The following is a 24,950-nucleotide window of genomic DNA, read 5'->3' on the forward strand; positions in this document are numbered from 1 at the left end:
TTTCCAAAGGAAACAATGTTGACTCCTTATCCTTCTGACTCCTTTCCTGTAGATTTACCCTTCCTAACATTTCTCTATGCCCTTTATAATGGGTCACATTCTATTTTAATCCTTTTGTGGTGGCATTTTTATATGTATTATGTTAAAGTCAATGAATCTCAGGTTTTAATGATAGTAAACACTACAACACCACACAAGGGTTAGTTTATCTGTCTAATTCTGATATTGACCCAGTGTTTTGATTCAATATGGATGACCAAATACACTATACAGTAAGGTGGGTGACTAAAGTTCATTTTTTTGTTGTATCATGCCCATATAGTTCATATATTGTTAATTTTAATCAGACTTAGTCTTTATGCTCATATTTGTTATGTTCTACATTATTCTTTTAGACATTATGTGTTTGTTAGATAATAGTTGTGATCTGGGCAACCATAAGAAGCATGTTCAGTTGATTTACTTTACTTTAGTCATCACACATATTATTTACAATATACAATTTACACAGTAGAATCTTTTGAAGTGAAGCGGTCGTCCTTATTGGTCTCAGTAGACATGTACATTCCAGACATGATCACAAAATTCTTGAGCTGACCAAACTATTGTGTCCACAGGGGGAAAAGGGAAAGAAAAGCAAAAAAGGGCCTAAGGGGGAGAAAGGAGAACAGGGTGCCCCTGGATTAGATGCACCTTGTCCTTTGGTATGTGCCAGCTATGAGCTGGAATCCTTGCTCTAGTGTCGCAAGACTTGCGGACCCCCGTCTCCCACCTCCCTAAAGAGAGGAGTTGCCCTGTGGTCAAACTGAATCGTTGGAATTCCCTTCATGTAGATCAATCCATGATTAGGAGTTGATTTGGTCTACAGTCATGGAGAGTCGCAGCACCCCTGCTGTTCTTCTACACTTAGGTGAGACAGTCCAAACAAAAACAAGCACTGCAAAATCTGCAGTGATAATAACCTCTAGTGTTAAGAACTGTCCTGGAAATCCACAGTGACAGGATGCCAGCAGACCTTGGGGCTCCTCCTCTCTCCCCTGGACCAAGCCCTCAGTAGTTGGGGCTGGCAGGGTGCCTGCAGCCTCTATCCCAGTAACACTCCTAGTTCCATCTCTGTGACACAGGGGTTCCGGGGCTTTAAGGGTGAAAAGGGCGAACCAGGCCAGCCTGGTCTGGACGGGCTGGATGCCCCATGCCAGTTGGTACAGTATTCTCTTTTCCTACCTTTCCCATGCATGCCTAACAACTGCATGAAAACACCCAAACCCACTCTCATACAAATATTTCTAAATATGCATCACACAATTGCATACAAGATATAATGCTCACACAAGCAGCTGACAAATACAGCTTTGGCTGCCTTTCCAAGCATGGCTCAGCCAAGTCCTTGTCCCTCTCTGCATGACTGCATGGGCCTCAGATGCTAGATCACTTCTGTAAAACCAGTTCCCCATTTATGAGGGAACAGTTTTCCAACTGTTTCCATAAGGCTTGCTAAAATCAAAGAATACAGGCAAGCCACAGCCATCTGACGAGCAGCATTCCTGTTCTTCCTAGTTAACATCCCTTAAATACATGCTTCCAAGCTATACTTCTGCAGATTAATGAAGTAAAGCTTTTTTGTGCATATTCTGACAGTTCATTCCCTTCAAATTACTGAAGAATGCTCTAAAATAAAAAAACAAAAATCCTCTTACCCTTTACCCATAACATTTTCTTCTTACTCCCAATTGTTCATCAGATGCTAACCTTTCTTTTGACTCCACCGGAGTCTTAACACCTTTCCCTCCCTACTAGCTGTATGTTTTCTGTTCCAACTGGACAGGCCATGAGTGGGGAAGTGAGGGGAATTAAGGGATGTCATAACATACGTCTTATTTTGTTTATGAGGGAACAGCTCTTACTCATGTAGTGTAATTTTATTAATCCATCTCAGTGAGAGAGACAATGCATGTTAATGTGAGACCTTGCATAAGAAGCTATGCTTTTGGAGTGCACTGATTGCAATTATATATTAATAATGGATTTGAATGACCAATTATCAATTGTTGTAACGAATTAAATAAACAGAAAATATGCAATGAGACCTTTTTATGCAGATTGTGATCATAACAAGTACTGTGATGATTTATTTTGATATACTAGTGCATGCAAAGTGAAATATTTTTATTTTAGGTTGATAATTATGGATGATATTATATAAAGTATTCAAACATTACATTCAATACAGTAATGTCCAACTTCTGACAATTATCTTAATGTATACACTAAGTACTTAGTTGGAGCTGTAGAGTTTTGATATCCATTTTTTAAATATTTTTGAGATGCACTAGAATGTCATTGTATAATTGCCAAATGCATGTTTTAGAGCTGATACATTGTTTTGTCCTGTAAAATTTTGCCTGGTTTGTTTGCTTATTTGATACAGTGATTGCATGGCCATTTATTGTAAACCATAGGGAATTCTTAATCCTATCTTATAAGGTGCCACTGCTCTGCATTTAAACATAATAGTATGTGATGAATAATATATGGTACTTCTCACAAACATCACAGCTCACTAAAGCTCACTGTGCCATCTAACTGGCAAACAAAATGTAACTGCAATGCATTGGGAAGTGGAAAAAATACATATATTACACTAAATCCCTGTACATGAAGTGCACAAACTTATATTGTTCCCCTCAACAGGGTCCAGATGGCTTGCCCATGCCCGGCTGTTGGCAGAAGGTAAGCATGAAGAGTACTATAGCTTAGGGCAAAGCACTGAAATATTGTGCATTAGTTGTGTTTCATCCAGTTTTAGCCCAAAAGTGTTGCATGGTGTCTGTTAACACTCATATCAAAACAACATTGAGTGAAGGGTAAAGACTTCACCTGCTAAACCACTATTTGCTCTCTGAACAAGCTTCACATGTTCTTTCTCTTTTGTGTTCTCTCTTGCAGTGATCACTCTAACTCAAACAGCATGGAGTTTGTAAATAATGCTTTGTTTTGTATTTATAGTTTTTTTTATTGAAATTATGTATTAGAATGAATCGTAATGTGTGTCCATGAAAAGTGCAAGATCTTGAAGTTTCATGTGTAGCTGCTTTAACTCACCCCGTGCACTTTGGAGAAGTGTGTCATTCTCACATCGGCATTGTGGAGTTCAGGCGCTTGACCAAGGACATACACACTTGCACAAGAGGGAACTTTGCGCCCTATCTTGCATAATAGCCCTCGGAATGAGACTGGATTACCAAAACGGACTATAGGGGGAAATAAAAAGGATCGGAGGAGGAGGAGGATAAAGAGGTGGAGTCGATGCAGGCACTGGCTCTCAGCAAGAGATACCAGAGGTTCATGTACAGTTTGTGTTCATCTCAAATCCATCACTCATTCATGCTACACTACCAATTGAAAGGACTAAAGAACCATAAAAACATATCATTCGTGTCATCAGCAACCAGCATGAGCACTGATTTAAAGCACATATAGCGCATTGTGTTGTTTACAGCTTCAGAACACTAACTGGCTGTCTGTCTGTTTTGCTTATCTGACAAAAAGCAGCAAAAGAGATACAGTGCTATAAATCTGATTTTATCCCCCCTTCTGTCATCCTTTAAAGGGTGTCACACCTTGGCTGGTGGCTTGAAAAGAGTGAAATTCGCCTCCAAGTAGAAAAGGTGGTTTCTTTTTCTTTATTGTGGAGATGTGCACTGTGCGTCCACAAAATTGCTGGACGTCAAGATTGCACTGGCGTGGACTCCGGGCCCAGATCCTCACATGCTGAGACCTACAGAGTTTAGGGACTTCAGTCATTGGATGGAGATTGGAGTACAGCTGGATCCACTGCACTGCAAACAGCCAATCCAGAGAATGTGAGGCCAACTTTTGTTTAGATGGGCTCAGCTCTGGGTGGATCTGCAAATTCACAGAATCGAAGGACGAATGAGTCTTGATCAAGGGACATCCTTCCCAAAACCTGACAGGATAGCCCAGTGGTCTTCATGAAGAACACATACCTGAAAGCATCTGAAACCAGAGTCTATGTTTTAGACTGAGGGTACCAACCGGATAACGTTTCCTTTCATAGCTGATTTTGTCGGTACTTTGTTTTCTTGTGCATAATAGCCTTTGGTGCCTCAAGATTTTGTTATTCATTCCTTTATTGGAAATACAATACATACATTTTTTTCATTATTGAATAATTGGAATGGTGTTTTTTGAGCTAATTTGTATTGTCTATAATGTTATGTATAACGTTGTAGTTAAAACACTTAAGTACATAATGATGTTAATATGTTTTGAGGGCCTCTGAAGTGCTCTTGTTCTTAGCATTGTTTTACATGATGGCTTCAACGGAGCTTGTGTGTCAAAAATGTTTGGATAATGATTGGATAATATTGGTATTTTAAGGCAGCAGATCACCTATATTTACTGAGATATTCCACATCTCACTTCCTGGATGAACGAAGACTTGTTTACTGTCAAAAATGGTGGGAATTTTGTCATTGCAGTGATACGTCTTCACAGTCTTTTTTGTTGTTCTCAAGTAATTAGGGGAACATATCTGGAATAAATTGGTTTGTGAGATTTTATTTGGATATCCGTGGCTCACGGGATCACGGAACCAAAGTAATGCATGTCACTCTCAGTTTTCTAGAATATGACAGTTCTCTTTGGAAGTTAGCAGCTGAAAAAGCACTGGAACTGCATTGTTGACTCTAGGAGGGTCAGGATTAAACAGAATATACAGTTGAACATGTTGAAAAATTAACATTCCGGGATTTATAGCATTATTGACCTCTTGAATTTCTAGTCATTCAGTAAAGATCAATGTAAAACTGATTTTCGAGGGAAAAAAAAGATTGAGGAAGCAGTTGAAGGGCATTTTTCAGGAAGGCAGTTTTTATTTTCTTTATTTTATTTTTAAATGCTTGTATTTCATGTACTTTTATATTTCCTCACTATTTGAAGTGACGCATTATTTATTTTTGTACAGGCATATTGGACTTTCCTAGGCATTCCCTTATATACCAAGGTTTCTGTTTCATTGTTCACACCCTTAGCAGCTGTTTTGTCAAATTGCACTGTAATGCCTGACTCTTGCTTAATGTACTATTGCATATGGTACAGACTGTCTAATAATTTGCATATGTGACATACTGTGTCTAATCAGCATATTTCCTCTAATGAAATTAAATCAGTAGTAGTCAGTCCTTGCCCACGGTACCTGTCCCACTCTTTACCTCTCTTTCTTTGGGTCTCTGTTGCATTGAATGTAGATTAATATATTAACGTGTGCCGAAAATTGTTCATTTGAGAAAAAGTGCAATTTACATTTCTGTAGTATGTATTAACACAAAGTGTAGGGTTATGTAAATGCAACTTTTCTGGATCACATGCACATGTTTATTTTCAAAAATGTTAGTTTGTAATATGCCATAACACTAGGCATTTATCTTTTCTTTGCTCTTGAAAGTCTTTGTAAAATCTCATAGCCCTTCTGTGAAGATTTACTTTTCTTTACAGATCCGTGGCTATAACCGTATTCATTAATGTTTGATTGTTTTACAGAATGCCTTACCATTATAATCATTTGATTTTATCATATATTTAATTCACGGTCTACTTTGTACACTGATGATGGTGCTGCATTGGGATATTAGCAGGTGAAAAGTGAAGGAGAAATGAATTACCTTTGGCGTTTCATTCAACAGTCTGTAAAAAAGTGGTACACTTTATTGTCTTTAAGCCAATGCCAAGGCCATATTTACACTGTCAGTTGAAAAGGATGGAGCATTTTACCATCTGTTACTTCTTTTATTAGCAAACACACTTTCCACACTTGTTTAGGAGAGCAGGGAAAACATATTCAGGGCTTTGCATAGGTTTCTCTTCCTTTTTATCGCTCTCTCATAATTGCTGTTGTGTGAGTGAATGGTGTAATTGTATATCCTTTCTTTTTTTCCCCAGCTGGTATTATAGTTCTGTAACTTTTCTGCAAGTTTGCTGATCTTTTTCACATGCGTGTCCAAGCTTTGTCCCTCACACTACACTCGATTTCAGAAAAAAAAAAAAAACTTTTAATTGACTGTACTGTTGGAGCCAAATAAAATGGGTGTTTGAACCTGCATCTGCACCTCTGCTGCTGTTTGTTGTCCCGGGCCAGTGAGGTAGCGCGCGTCGCTCGCCACGTGTTCGGGGGCGCGCGCCTGGAAAGGGAATCCGGTCCGAGGACGAGCCGCGCAGACAGCCGGAGCGCGCCGAAGCGAAGATGACAGCGGCGCGCTTAGATAAACAGAAGACGATCGACCTGAGAAAAAAACACATCGGGTAAGAGCACCACACCACCTCCATTTAATGTTATCTTCGTACAATAGTAGCGTGACAGCAACAACATTCAGAGTCTGCGTCTGTTTACGCACAGATTCTAACGGTAAAAATACATGTAGTCGACGGTGCAAATACATGTTCAAAATTGCAATGAAATGTAATAACGTGTATGAACAGTATTAGGCAGATTAAGTTGGTATTGTAACAGGAGCGCTACAATGTGACATGATCTGTATGATCTGTACAACAACAAAAATGTGTTTTTTTGTGCTTCAGTGCAACTGTAGTGCTGGGGCTGAATCTGATCAAATGAGTCACTTATTGGCAAATGATCAGATTAGCTATGCATTGGCAACAGTTTTAAAAAATGTGGGAATATTGTGGGAAAAAAATGCAGTTTATCAGCAGTTTCCATATTGAGCTTTGATGCAATACTCATGTAAATGGGCCAATAGTAAAACACTGTAACTTTGCAGTAACAGAAATATACAGCAAGTGGTACAAATAAAAAAAGCCCTATAAGCATTTACTCAAAAACAAAAATACAATAATGTGAAAACATGAATAATATCTTCTTCATTCAGATTCTCTCGCCAGTGGACAACTGTTTCTCACAATTGATCAGGCAAAATTTGTATTCTGGATGCCCAAGAAATATGCTATTACATGCATACCCAGTGGCTTGATTTCAATATATAGATAATCTAATTATTACTGTATGGAAATTGTCTTGTTCCACACTTTGTTGATTTTGCTGGAAGATTTTTGACATAATGTTCCTTTGATGTTATGACAGGCCCTCCTGCAAGGTTTTCTTCAGCCATGACCCTATAAAGATAGTACAAGCCCAGGGGCAGTACATGTACGATGAGAAAAATGACAGATATTTGGATTGCATCAACAATGTGGCCCATGGTAAATGTTTTTAAGAACGTCTGTTGGATCATTCATTGTCTGCATTTAAAATGTCTCCTAATTCACCAGTAGACAGACTGTAGGCATTGATTTACCCCTTCAGATTGGATACGTAATGTATTGTACCTTTGAACGGATGAATTTTTGCCTTCTTTCACTGTTCTCTGTACTTGTCCTCAAGTGGGCCACTGCCATCCGGAAGTGGTGAAAGCTGGTGCCAAACAGATGGAGCTGCTAAACACCAATTCACGTTTTTTGCATGACAACCTTGTACAATATGCTCAGCGCCTACAGGCTACTCTCCCAGAGAAGCTGTCTGTGTGCTATTTTGTCAACTCAGGGTATGTAAGCCATGCTTCCTCTCAGGTGTGAACAAGTCAAGCCATATGTTGTGTGGAAGAAGTCCTTGTCCTGCACCAGCTGCTGTAATCTGCAGTTCAGTGAACTTGTATTGTGTAATCATACATATTTTGTAAAAGGAGTTATATGAAATAGCAAAAACATGAAACATGAACTACCGACCTTTAATTACATTACCAGTATTGTTGACTGTGTGTTAGCATTTATTTAATACACTGTTATTTATGCTAGCAGGTTTATAGATGCAGAAGGTAGCTTTCCAGTCCATGAAGAAGTGATTAGATTCATGTGGTGGCAGCCAATCGTGTTGTGTCTAAGGGCCTCACACCCACAGCCATCGACCAAGGGCCAATGCCCTGTGCTTTTACAGCAGGAATGTAAACACTCATAGAACACAGAGCCTATGTCTGCTTCTCTTCTCCGCAACACGTGTGAGGAACCAGTCCTTTTTGTACTTGTTGAACCTTTTTGAAAGCAAACTGATATCACGCTGCTGGGTGTTATATGAGTCAGCGATTTTGAAGGTGTTCAAAGTTGTGCTTTGGACTATAAAGTGCTCTTGGGCAATCCATTCACAATGGGAGTCAAATCCACTACCTGGGGCATTTCGGTTTTTCTTCAATGGGCTAGGTGTTAGTTCCCCCACCTGCTGCATGAACTGCTCCGAAGCATCATGGTGTCTGTGGTATCTAGCACCAAAACATTAACAGCTGAACCTTTAAATTATTTAAGTTGCAAGGTTTGTCCTTTATACAGTGGACTTCTTTTGCCAACCAGACTGAGATCTGGAGAATATGGAGGCTATGCCAACAACATGAACTCTTCATCTACTGTCAGGACTAACTGGTCTGTAATGCATAGAACTGTATACAATGCAGGTTATAATGCTGTTCAGTATTGAGGTTTTTAGCAGCTGTTCCCTGGGACTATTTTTGGTAAGCCTTAATTCGCCTTGAGCACCCATGATCCATCAAAGCTTTACTGTTTGTACATTCTTCATCCACTGTTGGTCCACTATGTCCCTGAGATCCATATACCTTGCTCTTTTTCCTTGCATCCATTACTGTTCACTTCTTCCTAATTAATCTAGCCCTAAAATACCACTGTAACAGAGCACTGTAACATTTCACCTGTTGTGTAGTCATACACTATTAAAAACATTATTGTATGTTCAGTTGGAATGACTATGGTCAGACTAAGATAGGTGAACCTTTGTCCATGTCTTTTCCAGATCTGAGGCCAATGACCTAGCCCTGCGATTAGCCAGACAGTACACTGGCCACAAAGACATCATCACACTGGAAAAGTGAGTCAACACTGTCACTGTCTGTGTCTGCTGCCCAGTCAGTGGCACCTAAACAGTAACCAGGTTCTGAGAAACACTGGACGAACAGATTACACATTAACCTAGCTGGCGTCTTAATCCCCCTATGGAGACTAATGAACTGAAATAAGTTCTCTCTTGTTAGCCAAAATGTGTGTAATGTAATATAGGAATCACATTTTCACAATTTAGAAAATAACTCTGTTTTTTAGGCTGGCAAGCACATAAAGAATTTGACTCTTACTGTGCAATATGCGATTAGTCCAGATAGCAGATATATAGAAGGTATAATTTACATTTACAGCATTTATCAGATGCACTTATCCAGAGCGACTTACAATCAGTAGTTACAGGAGCAATTTTAGGTTTAAGTGTCTTGCTCAGTGACACAATTGTAGTAAGTGGGATTTGAACCTGGGTTTTCGGGTTCATAGGCGAGTGTGTTACCAACTAGGCTACTACCACCCGCAACTTATAATGCAAATTCCCCTTGTGCTTTTATGAATTCCTGCAGTGCGTATCATGGACACATATCCTCCCTCATTGAAATCAGCCCATATAAGTTTCACCAACTCACTGACACTGAACAGAGTCCCCATGTCCATGTGGTGAGTATTCCTAATGGCAGTGAAAACAAACTGGTGTAGCTGAAATGATTCTGTGTTTTAGAAGTTGGTGAATGTAGTTTATTTGTATATTGAATGGGCTTTGAGTTGCTTAATTGGGAATAGTTTGAGTGAACGCTTTAATACATAATACAGATTTGCTTATGAATTTATTCATTTTCTCTTAACAATTGTTGTGGACGTTTTACCGTCTGCCAGTTTTCTCTCATGACACTGGAAGAAGTTTGATATGGCCTATGTGATCTACCACTATTGTATTACAAGTTAATGAACTAAATCAGTATTCCTTACCAGCTAGCATGCATTATTAATTGTAACCTTGATCCTTCTGTACCTCCATCTTATTTGTGTCCTGATGAACACCCCTCAAAACCTTGTTTTATAACTTATAACCAGGTTTTTTACGGTGCTGCGTGTCTTCCAAAATGACTAGAAAGAGTTTTTTTTTTTTTACTGTCGACTGACACACTAATGACCCAGTAAAAATTCTTACCAAACAGGAATCTCTGACACATTGCAAATTGCACAAGAACATACTTTGCATTCAAACAATTGTATACTCTCTCTAATACACAGGCCCTGAGTCCGGATACGTACAGAGGAAAGTACAGAGAGGACCACCCAGACCCTGCTGCCGCATATGCAGACAATGTCCGAGAGATCATTGAGAAAGTAGATGACAAAGGGAACAAGGTGTGCATCCGTTTACAGCACTTGTGTAATATATTCAACCGCAATCTGCATAAATGTTCCTGTTACTCAGGTTTAGAATTTAAAGTTAGAAAGAGACAGGTGGCTATATTTTTTTGAACCGTATTATTTGTATAATTTACTGTTTTTTTTTTTCAGTTTTAAACATGTTTACACATTAATTGATAAATGTACACATTAACCTGTTCAGGGCCTATATTAGGCATATATTAGGGGGCAGAAAAAAACTGTGAAGGGGGCACATGGTGGCAACAGAGGTGGATAATGTGGTGAGGTGGGGTGCTCTGGATAACTGTTTTTGTTACTTTGTTAGGCTTCTACCCTAACACCTGTCCAATCTGGGTGTTCCACCTGAAGGTTGTGCTTAGTGTCACAGAGGCACACAAACCCCCCTGACCACTACAAGCTGGCAATCCATTAGTGGGGGAACTACAAAATTAAACAAAATAGTTATAATCATCAAAATGTTTAAACAAAACTAAACAAAATAGTTATAAGAATGGTGGACTAGTCCACTGTACAAATATAGATATAATTTTAGTTGATAATAATCTCACCAGTCACTAAGATATTGAAAACTGAAATGTGCTGCTTCCTCTAAGCCTCCAATTTGTAAATTGTACATTTTCCTGGTCATTTACATTTACATTTACATTTATGGCATTTGGCAGACGCCCTTATCCAGAGTGACTTACAACGTGCTTTCAAGTTACCATTTCCTGTCATGGAGTAAACACCCAACTCAAACTGTAGAAATAAATCGCAAGCGAAAAAAGAAAAAGCTCACAATTTATGTGTACACAGTATATGGCCCGATGCTCAGATGCAACCTGACAAAATGCACTGCTTTGGCCATTTGCTGCAAAATCCCAAAATAGGTGGTGGTGCATATGGTTACACTTTAGAATGGGGGGGTCACAAAAATTTATTTAATTTACCACATTTAAATACATTTTTGGTGCGAGACAGTCATGATAAGTAGGCGTGACTACTTGTGTTTTGCTTGTGTCTGTCAAAGCTGAACAAGCCAAAATTCCATGTGCTACTAACTGAACTTCAGTTTAGTGAGGACAAACCTCACAACAGGTGTGATATTTTTATGACTAGCTGATTGTGGGTCTTGACCTGGTAGGGAGGTCGTGCATCATGTACACTGCTTATATATTCTCTTATATGCTCTTATATTCAGTTTCAAAACAACAATAGACAGGTATGCCAACATGATTGAATTGTGGTACCTTGTAATTCATAATTACACAAAATATTGAAATTTTCTCTTTTGACTAATGATTCTGTTTTGGTTAGATTTACTACGGCAAATTTCAGAATTAAACTCTCAGTTCCAGGTGTGCAGGTGCATTGTGTCTGGTATTCCTGAAAAGATCAGTGCAGTTCTAGATCAGAAGACCAATGCATTGTGGAATGCATGCAACTTTTGTTTTTCATCTTGTATTTTTTGTTTTAGGCTGACATGCTCTCCTCATGTTTTCCATTAGCCATGCACATATTCACAAAGCACACAGATGTGTTTACAGACAGGCCTGGGTCACAGAGGCCATGTCTGGTGTCCTGCTCTGTGTCCCATGGCTTCTAGTCCAGGGGAGTGGGATAAATCTTGTATTAATAGTCTTGTTTTTTTAGATTGCCGCTTTTATTGCTGAGTCTCTGCAAAGCTGTGGAGGACAGGTTATACCACCTCCAGGCTATTTTCAGAAAGTTGCTGAGTATGTATCAATAGGCATAATACACTCATACACAGATAATTACATACAAATCACAAATTGTAAACAGAATGTTGAATCATGCTATATAGAGAGAATATCTTCACTGCACTGCAGGCATGTGAGAAATGCTGGAGGAGTCTTCATTGCTGATGAAGTACAGGTGGGCTTTGGGCGTGTGGGCACACACTTCTGGGCATTCCAGCTCCAGGGGGAGGATTTTGTCCCTGATATCGTCACCATGGGCAAACCCATTGGCAACGGCCACCCAATGTCCTGTGTAATAACCACAAAAGAAATTGCAGAGGCTTTCATGTCTTCTGGAATGGACTACTTCAACACAGTAAGTTAAAGACTGTCACCTGGCTAAATGAAAAACAAATGTCAATTTATTGAATTAAATGAATGTAACTAATATGTAAGTAAACACACATGTAAATGTGGGGTGATGAAGGGAAAGTCAGAATAAAACAACACATATTGATAGATATTTTTTCCTTAGTTTGGTGGCAATCCAGTGTCCTGTGCCATTGGTCAGGCTGTCCTGGATGTCATAAAGAAGGAAAATTTACAGGCCAATGCCTTGGCTGTGGGGAGCTACCTTTCTCACCTCTTGGAGGAACAAAAGGAGAAGCACCCACTGGTGGGAGATGTCAGGTAGAACTGTTCATGGTTGCAGAACCTGTGTTGAGATAAGTTCAGCGTCCTACACTAGTGCACTGCTTTACAGCACAATACAACTTTTTGTTTCATTTTGTGCTGGGCATGAATGTGTAATAACAAAGTTCAGTGTACAAAGTTACATTTATTTTGTTACGTATTCAATTTCTGCAGACAGAAATGCTAATAATGAGCCCTAGAAGAATGTCCTGCCTACAATACAGCTCAATTAAACACACACACACACACACACACACACACACACACACATTGTAGGCAGGACATTCTTCTAGGGCTCATTATTAGCATTTCTGTCTGCATATATATATATATATATAAAAATAAAGAGTTCTGGCATTTTCAACCTGGGTACATTTCAACTGTGTCAAGACAGAATGTAAAAAAAAAACAAGGAAATCACTCCAAACAAGCAAGAATTCTGGGCACACAGACCGGTTACTTCTCTTTCAGGCTCTTCTATCCTTCACTCGTTACCTGTATTAATGGCCCCTGTTTGAACTGGTTATCTGTATAAAAGACACCTGTAAAACACCTTCAGTCAGTCAAACTCCAACCTCTGTGGCTGCTTAAGGGGAGAGGACGACTGATCCGTATTAAGGAAAGAATTAATTGAGCCATGTATCATGAGATTTTTGGCAAAAAACTCTTTCCATCAGTGAGAGCATTGAAGATTAAACATGGCTTCCAGCATGACAATGATCCCAAACACACTGCCTGGGCAGTGGCCACGTAAAAAGGTTCTGCCTAGAGAGTATCCAGACCTCAATCCAATCAAAGTCAGCCCCAAGATATCATAGCTCTTGAGAAGATCTGCGATGGAAGAATGGGCCAAAATACCAGCTACAGTGTATGCAAACCTGTTGAAGACCTACAGGAGATGTTTGACAATGTGATTATAATGTGATTTCTTGAATTTTTTTTACATTCTGTCTCTCACAAAAACAACCTCTCTGACCTTTTTAAGTTAGACAACTTATATTTCTGCCCCACTTTGCATGAATGCAGGACCCAATGTAGCTTTTAGCTTTTCTATTGGATCGGACAAAACAGGCCAGCCTGCAATGCCCATGTGCATTGGTGAATCTATGCCATATATGACCCTGTCATTGGTTCAGATGTTTTCCTTTGCGGACTAGGAATGCAGCTCCCACAAGAGCTGCAGTTTTGGAAACACAATGATCCAGCTGTCTAGTGATCATAATTTGTCCCCTGTGAAAGTAATTTTTTTTCTGCATCCAACACATCACCTTCCAAGATTAATGTTATTAACTTCACCTATCAGTAGTCATAATGTTAACATTTAGCTGTGTCTATACAGTGTAGGGTGTTGAGGCCAATTTTACAGTACAATTATTTGTAAATATTTTCAATAGATTTATTTCTGATCTTATGGATCTGTTTATGAAGCTCTTCAATCTGAACTGGCTAAAACTGATACTTGCTAGTACCTGGTCAAGTTAATGAATGTAAGGAACTATTACAATTATTAAAAAGAATCCAGACTGGCCAGATCTTTTCTTGTAACAGCATTGTTCCAAGAAAAGCTGGAACCCTCTGTCACATTTTGCAGGGGCCGTGGCCTGTTTGTCGGGGTGGAGCTGGTGCGAGACAGGGTAAAAAGGACTCCTGCAACAGCAGAAGCACAGGATGTCATATACAAGTAATTTGTTGACATATTTGAATTTATATCTTCAAATTTTCTTTTTTTAATGGTTACTGAATGTGTAGAGATAAGATAAGAACATACATTTTTATTTTTAACAAGGTCAACAGCAAACAGGGAAAGGCAACACAGATATAATACTGCAAACCTGAAAGACACCTTGGGAATTTAACTTTGTCCTGAAATTGTACCAATGCAGACTGAAGGAGGAGAGGATACTGCTCAGTGCAGATGGGCCACACCGCAATGTCCTCAAGTTTAAGCCACCCATGTGCTTCTCCAGACAGGATGCAGATTTGGCTGTGCAAAAGATTGACCAGATACTCACAGGTATTCATGTCAACAGGGAAAACAAGTGGAATCCACATCCTCCATTATTCCTAGTAATTAGTCAAACATTTATTTTTTGTTTAATTGTATGCAGAAATTGAAGCAGCACTGGGTTTGGTCATGCCTAGCAAAACAGTTCCTGCAAATGGGACTAGCAAAAGGAAGGTGAGATCACTGGAAAATGGTTTCAAACCACTGAAAAAAACCTAAATTTTCAGACTATAAAGATGAATTAAACATTGATGTTTTAACCTCACTTTAATGTCAAGGTACCCTTTGAGGAGAATGGACATCACATACATCCAAATGAGAAAAACCACAGCCATGGTCTAACCACAGTTAAGGCATCCAAAACCAACAAAACAAGAAGGACATGACGAATTAATCTAAGGTTCAATCTTTACTAAATAATACTTTGATTGGCAAGATGGAAAAGGTGATACTTTTAGCCAATGTTGTATGTATTATTGACCCAAAAGAGGTACTTGAAATATGAATGGCTTATTTGACATCAGAAATTGTGAAATGTAATTGAATAATGATTTTTATCTTTTATGACAGTTGGATCTGAAATGATAACTATGCAATAAAAGGTCAGACATGTCATAATCATAACTTCTTGAGTATTGTTAGATGCAACCAATGTACATTTTGTCCTGAGAAAAAGGAAGATATTAACATGAATGTATGTGCATTGTCAACATGTCTTAGATGCATGCTGTGGATGAGAAGTGCCTGTTAATCTCAAATGAACTGGAAAATGTTGTGAAACAGGAACAGGTGGCAAATGGAACAAATCATCATGCTTGTAATAGAATAATTAAAAGAAGCCCCTGGTCCCTAAGACAAATTTTTTATTTGTGTTGCATATACTGTACACTACATGTACAACAATCACAAAGACACACTAAAAGAAAATGCTATGAAAAGCACATACAGAAGCCTATTCAGATCAGCATGCATAGAAAACATTTGCATTGAAAGATATGTGAAAATTGTCAATAAGGAATGGTAAACAAGCATAAAAATAAAAACAGCCAATGTTCAAGTGATGCGCTGTAATTTTGCATACTTTTTATACTTTTGCACCTGGATTTACTGCCACTTTCCAGGCCAAACAAGTAAATCCCATGTGAACTAACAACAGAACAAGAGTTCTCAAAGCATTTTTGTTCTACTAACAGGTTGAAGAAATCATATATAATAGATAATGGAAGTCACTAGTCGGGTGATAGCACCCTCTGGTGCTAGGCCTTCTGAATGACCCGTGGTCTAGTGAGGGAAGAAGAGATTAGCCAGACAGAAAGAAAATGTAACATTTTGGTTGTTTGTGGGTATTAGAAGAGAGATTCTTGGTCTTTGTTGGCACACATACGTCAAAAACTGATATAGGATGTCAAATGCTGTACTGTCATGGATAGAGAATGACACAAATTCTGGTTTTCACAATGTTTAGTGCTTTTTGCATTTTTTTGCAATTTGCATATTACATATATGGCGAATGTTATCAAGAGTGATCAGATGACTTGCTAAATCCCTCTTTGCCATGAAAATTAGCTTAACTTTGAACAATGTTGACAAGCACAAGGCAGGAGATCATTCTGTCATGCTGATTGAGTTAGAATAGCAGACTGTCATCATTGCGTTGCATAGAAGTGGCTTTACAGACACTAAGATTGCCCCTAAATCTTAATGAGAGAGGTTCAAGTGTTGTTAAGAAGGCTTCAGTAGGCCCAAGCAAGTCCATCAAGTGCCAGGACCGTCTCCTAAAGATGATTCAGCTGCAGGATCAGGGTGCCACCAGTGCAGAGCTTTCTCAGGAATGGCAGCAGGCAGGTGTGAGTGCATCTGCATGCACAGTGAAGTGAAGAATTTTGGAGGATGGCCTGATGTCCAGATAGGCAGCAAATAAGCCACTTATCTCCTCGAAAAACATCAAGGAGAAATGATATTCTGAAAAATTACAGGGATTGGACTCCTGAGGACTGGGGTAAAGTCATTTTCTCTGATGAAGCCCCTTTCCGATTGTTTGTGGCACCTGTCTCGTGCCAACAGTAAAGCATCCTGAGACCATTCATGTGTGGGGCTGCTTCTCATCCAAGGGAGTGGGCTCACTCACAAATTTGCCAAAGAACACAGCCAGGAAAAAAGAATGGTACCAAAACATCCTCCCAACAATCCAAAAACAGTTTGGTGAAGAACAATGCCTTTTCCAGCCTAATGGAGCCCTGTGTCATAAGGCCAAAAGTGATAACTAAGTGGCTTGAGGAACAAAACATTGAAATTTTGAGTCCATGGCCAGGAAACTCCCTTCAGTAGATCCCTGGAGCTGTGTGAAGTCCCATCTTGCTTTAAATGCTCCACCCAGTCCCCAATAAGTCCTCCATCACCGAACTGTATGAATAAAGGCCTGTCATTCAAACATCTGTGGTTGGCCTGCCTGAAGACTGTTACAGAACAGTTGCTAGACACCTTGCAGTTTGAAAAACATGGTTGATGTAAACGAATGACTGCACATATGCCAGGATAATTTTTGTGGAATTTAGCTCTGCATTCAACACTATTGTTCAGGAAGCTCTCTCCTCCTTTTTTTTTTTTTTTTTTTTTTTCCTGGAGCTCTTCAGGGATGTGTCCTCTCCCCTCTGCTTTTCTCCCTTGACACAAATGGTTACACCATTCTGGTGATCCATATTTTTAAGGAATATTGCTGCTGAACAATATTTCTCGATGTGGCAGGTGCATTACTCTACTGAATGATTCCACTGCCATCAAGGAAAACTGCTGCCTTGAAAGGATGGGTGTCATCTTCAAATTTGGCTTCATCCCATGAGTTATGAGTTAGCCTGCAAGTTGTAAATAAATTGACATGCTACTTTCTCCGGTTTTGATAATTCGTAAGATTTATCAATGCAATCTGAACTGGGAAAAAGAAGCAGATAATGTAATGTAAATCTAATGCGGTTACAAATTTTAATAATGAAAGTATGTTCTGTAGTACCATGCATGTAATAAAATTTTCTGCTGCTTCTGTGTAGACAATGAATTCATTGTTAGACACTCTTTATTTGATGTCCCCGGCATTATTCTTGATAACACTTCATGTGTTAGCTTCTAAGGCCATACAAAGATCTAATCACACATTCTAGAAAGACTGTTTATTCTTATTTCTGATAGAAAACAAGTACATCAGAACGCCCCACATACACACGCTCCATTACACATTTAAAGGCTTTTCTAGAGACTGCGATATCAACTAAATCAAGTGCATCAGGGCAGTAACATTTCTGACATCTTCCATAAAAATCCACTCAGCTGTGTCTGAAGGCTTTATACCAAAAATGCTACTACATTAATGTTTACAATGTAGAGCTAAGCCTCTCTCACGGAAATAAGCTCAAAACAATGAAATGTTGGGATGATGGTCTTGTAACAAACAGTCTGCATTGGCACTGAAAGGTAGATGGGCTGTCTTCAGGTCACTCTCAAACCTTCTTTATGTTCTCGTATGTGAAGAAAGTGAACCTCTATCCCATTAGATATCCGCTAGAAAAGACAGAAAAGTATTGGTAAGTCGCCAAAACACATTCTAAGATGTTTCATGTCTAATTTTGTTTGTGCAAGCTGCAGAAAAATATATCTGTGATCAGAAATTCAGTCATGTTAGGCTTACAATGATTTCCTTTAACTTTTCTGGGGGTTACTGGGATAGAACAACTGACATCCTTAATAATTAAAAAAAAAAAAAAAAAAGATTTTGGTGCACAATACTTTTGGATTTTGTATCCAAGTGAATATATATGAACCAGAACTGTTATGCTCTCAGTACAAAATAACACAGTTAGAACACAATTCATTGCTAATTGTCTAATTAATATCCTCACCTAATAAGCAAAAGTCAGCAAATCTCTGTTTAGCTATTCAATTTGATTACCTATTTATTATAATGTACCTTCCATTAAAGTTGCAAAAACATTACTAATGCAAGATGAAACAAAAATAGACAATACAATATCAGTTTTGAGGTGTCAAAGATGTATATGGAATGTCTAGCACAGATCGCACTAAACTAGCAGTTTATCATGCTGCCTTGTAATGCCATAATATATAAAATAATATATTATAAGTTACAGATCAGTTACTGTCAACTGCATTGGTTCTCACACTCCATTGAACTCTGAAACCCTACTTTCTTGTCCTTTTCTTGAACTAGCTGTGAACTGGTATAATAAACTGAAGAAATACCTGCCAGTTACATAAAGGTACATTCTGATGTGAACTTGTGTTTTTTAATTTGGTCTCACAATGACAGTGGCACTACGATAATTAGGACAGACTGCTGTCTAATCAGCTGAATAAGGAAGCGAAATCTTGCTCATTGCTCCCATTAAAAACAAGAATCAAACTCAAACATGTGAATTGAGTGTAACTCAATGTATAAACCGAAACATGAGCAAATCATACACCAAGAAACACAGCAGTCTGGTAATGTTTTCAACTGATCTCAGGTGACTGCTTATGACATATTATGACTAAGTGATATGCATATATGTTGCCAATGTAAAGCAACACAGCAGAAGACCCCAGGAATAACTGCTGTAACCAAACACAATGTCATAATAAATGTGTACATGTCCAGGGTCACCTGGAAGCAGATAGAATTGGACTTACGGTAGCTTCATCCTCATGAAGACCCTGGCCATGAAGAAGCTAAGCAAGACACTGACAAAACCAATGAAGAGCAGCAGGAACCGATTCAGTTTTGGAATGTTGGGAGCATTGGAGCGATCCAGGATTATGAAGCCCAGGCCTCCCATGGTGAAGAGGAAACTGGAAGCCAGACCCTCCATAATGTACTGCCCATTGACCCTGGAAGTACAAAGAACATGCAGAGAGAGATGTTCGGGGCAGTGGTGGCCTAGCGGTTAAAGAAGTGGCCCCGTTATCAGAAGGTTGCTGGTTCGAATCCTTAGCCGCCAAGGTACCACTGAGGTGCCCCACAAACTGCTCCACGGGCGCCTGTCATGGCTGCCCACTGCTAACCAAGGGTGATGGGTTAAAAGCAGAGGACACGATTCGTTGTGTGTGCTGTGTTGCAGTGTTTCACAATGACAATCACTGCACAAAAAAGAATTAGGATTATTTTGATTCATTTGACATTTTTTCTTTATTAATTTTTACATGTGTTTACTAACCCTTACATGAATGAGAGTTTTGATGGCCCTTTAAGACAGATTATAGACAGGTTATTTAAGGTTATAGAAAAAACTTTTGCTCTGTAACTGGAGTGGAACAGCAAGCAACAAATGCAATAATGCAAGACCCTGGATAGCTAAATTGGTAGAGCATCAGACACTTCATCTGAGGGTCCAGGGTTAAAGTCCCTGTTCAGGTGTACTCTTAGTGGGACAGTCTGAGGTCCCCTTGAGCAAGGTAATGTTACACACACTGCTCCACTGCTCTCAAATGGTGATGGGTTAAATGCAGAGGACTAGTGCTGCAGTGTATCACAAATAATCCAGTTCACTTTCAACATGACATGAGCAACTAATCAATTGCTACATTTATAGGCAAATGTTTTAATAGAGTGAAAGCATGAATTCAAACATTTTCAAACTCAACTTACCTGTAAGCCAAGAAGGCAACGGGTCGCTGATGACCATGTTCATCAGTCATTGAACCTACACTAGGCGGCTCCACAATAACATCATAGATTATGCCTGAAACATAGCAAGTCAGTGACAGTTAGAAAAGCTACAGCGAGACCGCAACTTGTCGCAGCTTGTTCTAATGAACAATGCAAATAATACCATCAGCCCATAACAAAGACAGCTAGGTGGAGTTCTGCAAATACATCCATTCATGCTTCATTCATTCATCCAACGCCAGAACAACCCCAGATTAACCAAAAGGATGTCGACGAGACGGGTCACTTCATGGAAACATGGCGCGACTCGGTAGGATTTAGCAAATATTCCGCAAATATGGTTATACGTAATAACGCAAGACGACTAACTCTGCTGAGGTCGAGCGCAGGCCGACTCACCGCCAGTGATAAGAAAGTAGGACACAATGACCACGGCGTACACCGTCATAGCCGAGGGCATGTGCAGCCACCAGGGCTTCTTCAGTTTTATATTCGGACATTCTAATACAGTAAACGGAATGCTGTATAATGTTTCCATAACTGCCGAGTGCAAAATTCCTTCCAGACACCAGCCCCTTCAGCGTGCGCCAGGCGGATGCATTCGTCACACTGGTGATACGCCGACGTGTACAGGAAGTGTTCAGGTTTTGCTGGACAAAATCGAAGGAGACGCGCAGAAAAGCCACGAGAACCCCAAAAATTACTTCCGCTCAGTATGGTTACAGTATACGGTATACGCCACGCGTACAATCTAAAAGGTCCGAAATATGCGAAAACGCTTATTTCGGAGAGCGCATGTGACCACTTGGCGGCACAAACACAGGCGTGACGTAGGTAGCGCGACCGGATCTGAAACTGTTTCACTTAGGCCGCCATATTGGCTCCACTTAGGCCACCCTTTCGGGTCAGGTGCGTAGTAGGGATGTGCGGATCGATCCAAAATATCGATACTATCGATACCAATGGGATCGATATTTTCGCTCTTCTACTTTCAGTACCTTATTCCAACTAAAAAGCCGGTAGCAATACTGCTTGTCAAACATTATCCTGACGCAGTGAATTCACGGAAAGTGGCGGTCTCAAACACCACAAACTCCGACCCCCAGCAGCTCAGAACACAAGACAATACTGGACACACACTTTTTATTTCGATTTTCAAATAATTATTTCGTTTTTGAAATAATATCAAAGGTTAAATTCAACTTCAACAGAATTTTACTTGGTATCGGATCGAAAAGGAAATCAGTTTTATCACACATCCTCAGTGCAAAGCCTGAGACCAAAATAATCAGTAATCCTGAAATGAATGAAAACATGAATAGCACGAACATGAATTTGAAGAACTAAATTTGATTCATAACATAGTGTCTGGTTTTAAAATAGTCTATCCTATATTAAAATTCTTAATCATCACTGATTGTTGATCTGGTTGAACCTCTTCTGTAGCCAGTGCTATATATTCCTCACTTCCTCACCTCTGGCCTTACTCCTCTCAAACAACAGTTCACGTTCACAAAAAGTTCATGTAAACCTGGTGCAGAACCCAGCAAGCTGAATCGTATTCCACGCTAAATATTTCTAATATTATCTGTTTGAACAATTGGACTAGTTATTGTAACTACTGACTGTAAGTCGCTCTGGATAAGAGCATCTGATAAATACTGTAAATGTAATTTAAATGTAGTTATTCGCAGCTTCACTTGCCTATAAACTCCATAAACTTCAACAGGTTCCGAATTCACCTCCCAGCATCATGAATAGGACACTTTTTTTTTTTTTACTATGAAAAAAAACTATAGGCATAATGACATTCCAAATCAAGAATTCAGTTTAAGATTATCGGGTTATTTTTCAAAATAAAATCCCCTGCAGTATTTGTGTTTTGGTTCACCTTGTAACAAATGGTCCCCTGGTTGGGGAAGGCTGTTATATTATAACTTTAAAAATAATTTTTGTTTTATTATGTATTTATAGATAATGTAATAAGTGCGTTACCAATGCACCTGTAAGTGTAGCAGCAGGCAGATGGAGGAGATGTGAGTTCTTTCTTCCGGCACTTATTTGATGGCACAATATAAACTTTATACACTCACTCGCTCTCCATAATCATCTAATCCTACTCAGGGTCTTGGCCAAGTGAGATGCCAAGCAGAGGGTGAGTGCCTGTGTAACAGGGTGCATGTCTTTGGATCGTGAGAAGGAACCAGAGAACCCAGAGAAAGCCCGCATCAACAGGAAGAACATACAATCCATAGGACCACGTTTTAAAACTCATAACCAGAAGGTTGCGGGTTTGAATCCCAAACTGCCACGGTTCCACTGAGCAAAGTACCGTACCCACACATGGCTGCCCACTACTCACTAAAGTGATGGGTTAAAAGCAGGGGACACAATTCGTTGTGTCATGCTTCACAATGAAAATCACTTCACAACAATGACATTTTCACTTCAATGGTAAGTATAAATTCTGGACATGATCCACAACATGTTTTTATATAACATGATGCATGTCTGCTTTGAAATAAATATGAATAAACAAAGTTCCTGTCCTGTGCCAAATGTCCCTGGATGGGCTATGGTGCCTGCAACCTAATTGTGGATTAAATTAAATCAAACACTTCACATTTTTCATAGAAAGGCTAAATAATATATTATTAAACGCATACTTGACATACAGACCTTTCGAAACCCCTAACATATCTGCAAGCAATTTGCTTGCTTCACTCGAAAAACAAGGACATTTGTGAAGTAACTGAGAAAGGAGTACACACTGTACATTTTTGCACCGTACCAGGCATTTTTGTTCTTAAAGTAATTTCAAATGAAGTAGGGTGGTGGTTAGTAAGTGTCTTTGCATCATTTCACATAACCCTACCACGCAGTGAAAAAAACAGAACATTGTCTTTAAACCACAATTTATTGCAGCAACACAAATACACAGATTTTAGATTTTTTTTTACTTAGATTTTTGGCTCTGTGCCTGTGCTTTCAACACTTTGACAACGATCTTCTGCTCCTCAATGAGGAAAGCACGCTTGATCCTAAGGAAAAAAAAATAAAAAAATTACATCAAATTACATGTGCAAATTTGGATTAAGATAACATACAGAAAGAACAGTTAAAAAGATGGGATTTTGATACAAGAGAACCAGAGATATACAGTAGCACATCATACTATGAAACACTTGCACTATACTCAGAAAGGTCCTTGTAAATGTCAAAACGAACATTAATGCTGTAGTGAAAAGCCTTTCCACGTCATTAGTCAAGCATAAGCAAAAAGAGATATGGCCACGCTACCATCGAGAGGAAAGCTTACCTGTCTCGCACACATTTGGCACACATGGAGCCACCATACGCTCTGCTCACATGTTTCTTGGTCTTTGAGAGCCTCATCAGAACCTGAGGTCTAACAGCCTGGATCTGTTGAGCACACACAATTGGACAATTTACAGATGAGATTTTCAGATTTTTTGGGAATTGAAAAAATGAACCGGCCTGAAGGAAACACACTTACACCACGCAGCCTGCCTGGGCAGATCCCACATGCTGACTTGGGGGCCTTGCCGGTCTTCTTGGTGTACAGATAGACAATACGGTTACCAGGCGTCCGGGACCTTCACAAGAATAATAAGCAATCAGTTTAAGTCTGTTGCGCTCAAATGAATAAGAATGTAGAATAATTAATAATTCTAAAAGAATAATTAATACATTTAAGTTATTGGAAATATGATTGGGATGTGCCAAAAATAATAAAATACGATCACTAACATTAGTGCCTGCATTCAGTTCCCCTCCCTTATTATTTTGCTATAAAAACATGCAAGTTTAAGAGTCCAATACATTTTGCAGAGTTTTGACAACGCAAAGCAACTGTTACAATATATTACTTCCAATCACATTACAACAAACGGAGTACGAGTTGGAACTCACAGCCTGGTTTTGTTTGATGTGGTGTTGTAGGACAACCTACGACGGTAAGTCAGGCGCTGCACCATGTTTGTACCTGGGAATAAAAGAGAGAAATGAACCCAAAAGCATTTATGACGTGTTCACATGCAGCGAAAGACATCTCTGCCTTATAGAACGCTTTAAAAGCACGATCCTTTCATAGCTAAAACAGCGACTTTACAGAAGAAGCTGATAACTGCGCTGCTTTCTCACATCGGCAGGAAAACCGCAACGCAGCGAATGATGTCGGGGCTTCATATTCAACAAACTGCAGTTTCAGCTTGAGGGCCAGACAGCAGACTCGACTACGACATGAACTTGATTAATATGACCAGTTTTGCCTACACACTTTATAAAAATATTACTAGATATCTCGTAAGTGCAGCTTGCTGCATTTACACAATTTAAACGCTGAACGTAGAATCGCGGTAAACGCCCGATTAAACTGGATAGGTTCCGCTGTATTTTCAGGAGAAAACGATAGCCGCCATACCTGCTGTCGCCTCGAACGGAAGAGGAAGCTTACCGCCTAGAGTGTCAAAGTTCAATTTCCCTAACACCGGAAGTTCTTTGGTACATTTCAAAATAAAGTTCTTTTCGATGGAATTCTACGTATTATTTATTTTATTATAAAAACGGGTAAGCAATATCAATGCAAACATGTATTCCAAATTTTATACACACTTTAAATAAACAAAACGAG

General features: G+C 39.3%; 4 protein-coding genes across 21 annotated transcripts in view; 2 read left to right on the forward strand and 2 right to left on the reverse strand.

Moving 5' to 3' along the window:
- Positions 1 to 6,119, forward strand: part of col25a1 (collagen type XXV alpha 1 chain) — a 124,208-nt gene extending 118,089 nt beyond the window's left edge. For 5 of the 18 annotated variants that reach the window (XM_028989651.1, XM_028990062.1, XM_028990300.1 and 2 more), the window contains one exon: positions 1,125 to 2,005. In XM_028989651.1, coding sequence (XP_028845484.1) covers positions 1,125 to 1,322 — 198 coding nt within the window. In that variant the 3' untranslated portion in view covers positions 1,323 to 2,005. Of the gene's footprint in view, positions 1 to 617; positions 705 to 1,124; positions 2,007 to 2,691; positions 2,731 to 2,946 lie in introns of those variants that run through there. The other 13 variants (XM_028990852.1, XM_028989985.1, XM_028990236.1 and 10 more) reach the window with 6 other exon arrangements.
- A 66-nt stretch (positions 6,120 to 6,185) lies between these two features.
- Positions 6,186 to 15,704, forward strand: etnppl (ethanolamine-phosphate phospho-lyase). The gene is made up of 13 exons (XM_028991074.1): positions 6,186 to 6,321; positions 7,118 to 7,236; positions 7,418 to 7,577; positions 8,828 to 8,902; positions 9,435 to 9,528; positions 10,123 to 10,239; positions 11,899 to 11,981; positions 12,096 to 12,321; positions 12,481 to 12,635; positions 14,230 to 14,319; positions 14,522 to 14,652; positions 14,747 to 14,817; positions 14,922 to 15,704. Exons 1-13 carry the CDS (start codon positions 6,263 to 6,265, stop codon positions 15,027 to 15,029), a joined length of 1,488 nt encoding a protein of 495 aa, XP_028846907.1. The 5' UTR covers positions 6,186 to 6,262; the 3' UTR covers positions 15,030 to 15,704.
- A 2,088-nt stretch (positions 15,705 to 17,792) lies between these two features.
- ostc (oligosaccharyltransferase complex subunit) lies at positions 17,793 to 21,098 on the reverse strand. The gene is made up of 4 exons (XM_028983191.1): positions 20,696 to 21,098; positions 20,276 to 20,369; positions 19,321 to 19,518; positions 17,793 to 18,195 (listed from the first exon to the last, which is right to left on the reverse strand). Exons 1-4 carry the CDS (start codon positions 20,832 to 20,834, stop codon positions 18,177 to 18,179), a joined length of 450 nt encoding a protein of 149 aa, XP_028839024.1. The 5' UTR covers positions 20,835 to 21,098; the 3' UTR covers positions 17,793 to 18,176.
- Positions 21,099 to 23,194: 2,096 nt separating this feature from the next.
- On the reverse strand, positions 23,195 to 24,776 carry rpl34 (ribosomal protein L34). The gene is made up of 5 exons (XM_028988505.1): positions 24,741 to 24,776; positions 24,230 to 24,302; positions 23,814 to 23,913; positions 23,616 to 23,719; positions 23,195 to 23,337 (listed from the first exon to the last, which is right to left on the reverse strand). The coding sequence occupies exons 2-5, from the start codon at positions 24,292 to 24,294 to the stop codon at positions 23,253 to 23,255; spliced, it is 354 nt and encodes a 117-aa protein (XP_028844338.1). The 5' UTR covers positions 24,295 to 24,302; positions 24,741 to 24,776; the 3' UTR covers positions 23,195 to 23,252.
- Positions 24,777 to 24,950: the final 174 nt, after the last annotated feature.

This window comes from Denticeps clupeoides, chromosome 1 (assembly GCF_900700375.1).
Source record: "Denticeps clupeoides chromosome 1, fDenClu1.1, whole genome shotgun sequence".
In the NCBI taxonomy this organism is placed as follows: domain Eukaryota; kingdom Metazoa; phylum Chordata; class Actinopteri; order Clupeiformes; family Denticipitidae; genus Denticeps; species Denticeps clupeoides.